The sequence below is a fragment of the Pteropus alecto genome, unplaced genomic scaffold, assembly GCF_000325575.1.
Source record: "Pteropus alecto unplaced genomic scaffold, ASM32557v1 scaffold74, whole genome shotgun sequence".
Taxonomy (NCBI): domain Eukaryota; kingdom Metazoa; phylum Chordata; class Mammalia; order Chiroptera; family Pteropodidae; genus Pteropus; species Pteropus alecto.
Genome location: NW_006436291.1, coordinates 6,599,711 through 6,606,976, shown reverse-complemented (window position 1 = coordinate 6,606,976; position 7,266 = coordinate 6,599,711). Strand labels below are relative to the sequence as shown.

Genomic DNA, 7,266 nt, shown 5'->3' with positions numbered 1-7,266 from the left:
TCTGGGCTGCGGCCCCGCGCTGGGGGCCCCGGGGCGCAGCCGCTTCGGCCCGGGCTCGGGACCCATCCTACTGGACAACGTGCGCTGCGCGGGCACCGAGGATGCGCTGGAGCGCTGCGCCCACTCGGGCTGGGCTCAACACAACTGCCAGCACCGGGAGGACGCGGGCGTGGTCTGTGCAGGTACCGAGCCCCCCGCCCCGCCTCGCCCGGCCCTGCGGTCTGCCCCAGGCTCCGCCGCGTCTTTCCTCTCCACGCATTCCTAAGGTCAAAATTCACCACCCCAGGGAATATCAGGTTGGTGAGGCGCCAGATTCAGGGATAACGAGAGAGCATATTTGTTACACAAGTGTTGTGGTAAATGCTTTAATCATACAGGCTTGGGATTTTAATAATCAGTTTTGATTAATTGCAAGGCAATGCAATATTTGTTCCAAAGGATAGCTACAAGATTATGAGGCCAAAGGAAGAAACAATGGTGTAATGAAATGATTAAGGACATAGCACTGGCTGCTATTAGTCAGATCACAATTTGTCCGGGTCCCTTTTTCAATCTCTGACAAGGTCATCAAGGGCACAGACTTCCCCTAGCCCTCGGAAGTCAGAACCCTGCAATGTCCTGAGTTCCCCCTTCTGTCCCCTTCATCCAAGATTTGGCCTACGCCTTTCCTGGACTACTTTTGTTATCATCCAAGATCTGTCTTGTCGTTCTGACCTCCACAGGCTGACCCCTTCCGTGTGGAGTGGGGCTTCCTTATTTTGGTCCTAAATTCAACCATATAAAGCTCAAAAAGTCGTGGAATTCTAAGCTTTGGTGAACAAATCTGAGCTCACCTCATCCATTCCGTTCTCAGTTTTGTATAGGTAAACGAGGTAAAGAAGTCATTGCCGTTGCTTTTACCTTGATGTAGGAGTTTCGTTTGTTTTGCACAGAAATGGGGCCCCAATAGAAAAGGGATCAGAAACACGTTAGAGAAAAACTTTGATTGTGTTGAGAAAAACATTAATCCTGCGGGAGCCGCGTGGAGTCAGTCTGCCTGGGGCGATGGGTCCTCCTCCTCCAGGGCCTCGCTGTTACCGTCTGTTCACAGGTCCAGCCGTTCCTCCCGCTGTCCGGGCGCCCACCGTAAATGGTAATTCACTTTTCATTCTTGGGTTATGCACCAAGCAGGTTCCTCTTCATCAGGCACAGCAGCCAAAGGACGCAGGATGTGGGGCCAAGCGTGTCTGAAGGGGCTGAGTGAGTCTGGTCACTGTGCTTCCTGGCCTGGGCATTGGCCATAGGTTACTGCCCTGTCTTGCTTCTGTGCTGGGGTCACATGCTTCGTATTTCCCAGCCTGAGTTTCCGAGTGTGCCGTGAGCATGGGAAGGGACACCAACCAGAGTTCATGCGTGAGACGGTGTTTACCACCTGCAAAGCCCTTTACTTACTATTCTCTTGCTCCAGCAAATCTTTGTGGTGGTGACACTCACATTGTCAACATTGCTTCGCACATGCCAGAATCCCTCCCTCCGGCTCACCAGGAGGCCCTGGGTTCTCCTTCCTCTGGCATCGCCCTGGGGTATTTTCATGCCATTGTATTCCAACTTCAATAGCTACATCAAATCAGCCCATTTCCCTACGTTGCGTGTCTACCGCTGGCTCCATCACCCTCTTCCAGTGTTTCTGCACAGTTGACATTTGCTTTTCATCATTCTTCCCTCTCCATGGAGAGCTGACTCTGTTGTACCCGAGGACAATGGCAAAATCTCCTTCTTTCCTAGAGTCTGAGGCTGCAGAACAGGGGAGCTAGGAGAGCAGTGGTCTGAGGGAGAAAGAACAGGCCGTGAGGGGGACCAGCTTCTGTGTCTCTACTGAAATTTCTCTGTCTCTGTCCACTCACTGGGCTTTGGGAGGTTGGGGAAGAAGCCCCTTTGCACCCATCCTGCCTCCCCCTTTGCTTCCACTCTTTTTCCAACCTACCTCTCCTACAGAGGCCCAGATAGACACACGTTCAGGCTCAGGTGTTCTCAACATGTGAAATGAGTGGTCCTTGAGATCCTTAGAAGAGGCTCTGACTCACGTCCCATGGGATGCATGCTGTGGGTGGGATCCCCAAGGATATGGTGGGACTTTTGGAAAAAGGAGATATAAATAAAGTCAATGAAAGTCACGTCTAAGGTGGGGGTGGTGGTGAGAACTCAGCCAACCCGGGGTACTGTCCATGGTACTTAATAAACATGCGGCCACACCCGGCACTGCAGCCCTACAGACCAGTGTACCAGGTTCTCTGTGTGAGCTTCTCCCCACCCCCTCCTCCTGCAGCCCAGCTCTCCTGCTTGACTCACCTGTTCCAAGTCGTCATTGACCGAGGATACCTCCGGAGACTGGGCTACTCCTCCTGGGATGTCCACCTGAACGATGAGCTCTGTCGCCCCCAGGTCACGGGGCGCTACCTGATCTTCAGCATTCCCTATGGCCGCTGTGGCACTGTCCAGCAGGTAAGAAGTTGACAAGGTGGTGGCACCCTTCTGTGGATAGAGGCCAAGGAGAAAGGTTTCAAAATTCAACCACCGGCTAAAAACCTGGGTGGGAAGAGAGGAAAGCCACAAGCCGTGACTTGGTTGGAAATCGAATTCATTCAAATAGTCTTCACGATGCCAATAATCACTTTCATTCCATACGTGACATTTTGTCTATTGGGTATGTGCAGACCACAGTCATTTTTTTGCTCTGGAAATTCTAGTTTTCACCTCAGAAGTTTCTGCCCTAGGAGCCATGCTGGAAGCCCCCAGTGTCTGGGAGGAGGACAGGCCCCAGAAGCTTCTGGGCCATAAGGGAGGATGCTCAGCTGTCCTCTCTGGCCCTGGCTAGCCTGGCTTCCTCAGCAAGCCTTGTATGCTGAGCATTGTGCCAGGGCCAGAGGACACAGCAGGTCAGGACCACCTGGGGTGACGGTTGGTCCCAGGGCATCCACTGGGAGAACACCACAGAAAGCTTCTGTGTCTGATTTCAGAGCCAATGAATGAGCAACCTTTTAGGTACTGAGGACTCTGCAGCCAACAAGACGGACAGGGCCTGTCCACGGCTCTTACAGTCCAGAAAAGGGAGACAGGCATGGAACCAACACACCAATGAGAGTCCTTCCTAGAAAACAGGGTTAAGAAGAAATAAAGCAAGGAAGGGAACAGAAGGCCACTTCGAACAGGTGGCCAAGGCCCAAGGCCCAAGGCCTGAATGAGGAGGTGGAGCCAGGTCAGGATGGACAGGAGGAACGCCCCGGGCAGGCGGTGGGCAGGCGCACAGGCCCCAGGGCAGCCGCACGCGTGGAGGGCCCAGGAAGGGACTCGAGGCCCGTGAACTCCGGGAAGCCCAAGGTCGAGTCGGAAAGGGGCGGATTCCCGTGTTCACGGAGTTTAGCTTTTCTAGACTGTGCTTTCTCACCAAGGGTGACGTCACCCTCAAGGGGGAGAAGAGATATTGGTTCTTAAGGCCAAAAAAACAAAAAAGCTTTCTTAATGGATAAAGCACAGATACACATACAGAATATATGTAGTGTGTATGTCGTACTAACATTTCATAATGGGGGCTGGGGAGGGGGCGGGATGAGTAGAAAAGAAAATGTCTGAAAAGACAGGCCAGAGAGACAGTGGTCTAAGCAGTCCTTGGAGGGCCGAATGTCACAGGACCTGAGTCACGCAAAGCGAGGCTTCTTCGAACAAATGTCCCTGAGCAGGCTGAGTCTCTGGGTGACACACAGGGCTGTGGGAAGGAGGCTGCCAGAGGCGGTGGCCCTCTGCTCATCAGCCATCAGCGCCCCGTTAGCTCCTTCAAGTTATGCTGGATTCGAGGGAGCCAAGCTGAAAGCAGAAGTCACCAGGGCCAGGCCCACAGCTCACGTGGAGTCACAGCCGGTCTGGGGTTAGGACAGTACTAACTGTGTAAGCGCTTGTGGCCTGACCTCGCAGGAAGAGCCTGAGTGAGGATCGGAATTCAGCGCGGGTGTCTGCGCTTGTCTGAGAAGCCCACGGGCTGAGGGGGGGGAATGGGTGGAGGATCGCAGCGGCCAGCGGGGGCCTCCCACCACAGCCCGGCCCTCACGGGAGGGGAGAAGGGAGTCCAGGTTCACCCACCGGGGGCTCCCTGCATGCACCCCAAACTCCAAGGAGCAAAGATATACGGTCACCGCATCATGGCATTAGGTACCGCGGAGGTGAGGCCCAAAGCCTCTGACCTCCAGTCCGTCAGCGAGCTAGCACCAAGCAGCAGAGGTCTCCACTCATAAAGGAAGATGCTTGTCGGCGGCCAGGAGCACCAGCCGCCAGTTCTCCTCTTGTCCTCTCAGGAAAGCCTGGGCTCCCGCAGCTACTCCAACTCCATCAGAGGCCGAATGTCGGGCCACCCCAGCCGGGTCATTGTGAGACACAAGGTGCCTCAGCTGAAGCTCACCTGCAGGGCAGATGGCCAGTCAGCCATTGAAATTGTTCCTGGGGCGGACGTCCCGAGGCAGGGTGCCGGCTACGATGTGTCCATATCATTCCTCGAGTTGCCTGTGGCCCAGCCCGCGGGGAGCAGGGGGCCGTACTATGCCAGGCAGAGGAACGAAGTCTTCCTCCAGGCCACAGTCCGCAGCCCCAATCCCAGCCTGAGGGTCTTCGTGGATACCTGCGTGGCTTCTCCAGATCCCCGTGATTTTACAACTGTCAAGTACGATTTGATCCGGCAAGGGTAAGGAAAATGGAAGGCCCTCTGGGGCTGACTGTTATATTCATGGGGCAGTCCCGTCGGGGAAGGGGACCTGTGGCTTCTCAACCAGTAGTCTTAAATCGTCACCCTGTGCAAGAGTCTTCATCAAGCCCCAGAGGCAGAGTCAAGGCCCTCGCCATCCCTCTGATCCTACTGCGGGACAAATAAATTATAGAAACTGGACAACTTCCCTTCAATCCCCCAAGGGTCCTGGGCAGGGCCCTTGCTGTCTTGGATTCCGCTGTCCCATCTCCCCGCTTTCACACCCATTCCCTTCCCACTGAGGTTTATAACTTTGTAATACTTCCCAGTCCTCAGGACATTTGGCCCACGTTGGTGGCCTGGTGAGTTATCTCAGGCTAAGCTTGTGCAGTAGTGAGATTTATTCTGGCTCCTTTGGTTAAACAAAGGATCTGTCAAGTTAGAACTCTGGCACGTTGTTTGCCTCTGTAGCTCCCTTGTTCCCTAATAAGAGCAAAAGGTTTACAAATGGGCAATTGGCAACCAGTGCAAAAACATCAAAAACCCATTGCTTACTGATACATCCTAAGCCCTGAGAAGCATCGTAGTGCCTATTTCCCCAAGCCAGGGGAAGAGCAAGAGGCAGCCCCTTCCCTAGGTGGTGTGAGCCATGGTGTGGGCAGTGCACAGATGTGGCACTGAAGTCTGAGTGGGAAAGCTCTTCCCTTTAATTCTCACAAATATATCAAGGAGGAGGCTGAGTTTGGTACAGTCTGGTGCCAGAATTTAACAACCAACACTTTTTTCCCTACTTGCTTTAGGTTCAATTTGCTCTTCTTGCTCTAATTTCCTAAGGTGGGAGCTTGGATTGTTGGTTTTAGATCTTTCTTCTTTTCCAATACATGCATTTTAAGGCTATACATTTCCCTCTAAGCACCACTTTAGCTGCTTCCCACTAATTCTGGTAAATCGTATATTCATTTTTGCATAGTTTGAAATATTTTTTAAATTTCTTTTGAGACTTTTTCTTCTGTCTATGAATTACTCAGAAGTGTGCAGTTTAATTCCCTAATATGTAGGAATTTTCTAGCAATCTTTCTGTTATTGATTTCTAGTTTAATGCCATGGTGATCTGAGGATGTATTTTGTGTGATTTCTGTTCTTTTAAATTTGTTAAGGTGCGTTTTCTGATCCAGAATGTGGTCTGTGGTCTGGTGAATGTTCCATGTGGGCCTCAGAAGAATGCTGTTGTTGGATGGAGTGTTCTATAAGTGACAGTTAGGTCTACCTGGTCGACAAAGCTGTTTAGGTCATCTGTATTTTTCCTGATTTTCTGCCTGTTAGGTCTGTCAATGACTGACAGAGGGGTGTTGAAGTCTCCAACTATAATAGTGGATTTACCGATTTCTCTTTTCAGTTCTATCAGTAAATATTCTGTTCTATCATATATTTTGACACTCTGCTGCTAGGTGCATTTACACTAAGGATTGTTATGTCTCCTTGGAGGACTCACCCTTTGTTGTTATATAATGCTTCTCTTCACCTCTGATGATTATCATGGCTCTGAAGGCTGTTTTGTTTGAAATTAATATGGCTACTTCAGCTTTCTTTTCATCAGCACTAGCATAGTAAATCTCTGTCCTTTTACTTTTAATTTATCTATGTCTTTATAGTTAAAGCGGGTTTCTTATAGACAACATATAGTTAAGTCTTGGATTCTTTTTAAATCTACCCTAGCAGTCACTGTCTTTAAATCAGTATATTTAGACCATTCGCACTAAAAGTGATGATTGATATCGTTGGATTAAAATCTCCCATCTTGATGACTATTTTCTGTGTGTCGCATTTGTTCTTTGTTTATCCTCCACCCCTCTCTCCTTGTGCTGTCTCTTTGGGTTTAAACAAAGCATTTCATATGCTGATGTTAACTGAGCACTTTATATTATTCCAGTTTTATCTCCTCTCTTGATGTATCATTTACACTTCTTAACTCTTTCAGTGATTGCACTAGGGTTTATAAATACATTCTACAATAATCTAAGTTCACCTTCAAATAATACAACCCCCATCCTTTCATCTTCCCTTTGACAAAACAGAGTAGGCCTTCTGAAGCCAATGGTTCTAGCTAGAATATAATTACCTTGTTTTGTTTTTATTATGTTTATTTTATAATTCCTTTCTATTTCTGGCCAGAAATAATGGTTTTTTCCACTCGTGGTAGTGTTTGTTTGTTTGTTCGTTTGTTTGTTTTAAATAGAAGAGCGGGTAATGGGAAGAACTCTATTTAGAATTCAGAGGTCTGGGTCCAAGCCTAATTGTTTGGATCAGAGTGAGTTCATGCTTTAACTTAATCCTTTTGACTTGGCGTTCTTCTTCCCATCAGGTGCATCAAAGACAATACCTATGTCAACCTCCACTCTCACCAGAAGAACATGGCCCAGTTCAAGTTCAATGCCTTCAGCTTTCTCAGCAGCTACGATGTGGTCTACCTGCAGTGTAAGGTCGCCGTGTGCAAAGTTAGGGACCACTCCTCTCGCTGCTCCCAGGGCTGTGTAGGGCGGGGTAAGAGGGGTGCAGGC

General features: G+C 50.0%; 1 protein-coding gene across 1 annotated transcript in view; it reads left to right on the top strand.

Annotated features, from left to right (window-relative positions):
- Positions 1 to 7,266, top strand: part of DMBT1 (deleted in malignant brain tumors 1) — a gene marked incomplete at its 5' end in the record, with an annotated part of 131,721 nt that overhangs the window by 124,170 nt on the left and 285 nt on the right. The window contains 4 exon segments of the mRNA XM_025047551.1: positions 40 to 182; positions 2,306 to 2,481; positions 4,326 to 4,708; positions 7,071 to 7,258. Coding sequence (XP_024903319.1) covers positions 40 to 182; positions 2,306 to 2,481; positions 4,326 to 4,708; positions 7,071 to 7,258 — 890 coding nt within the window.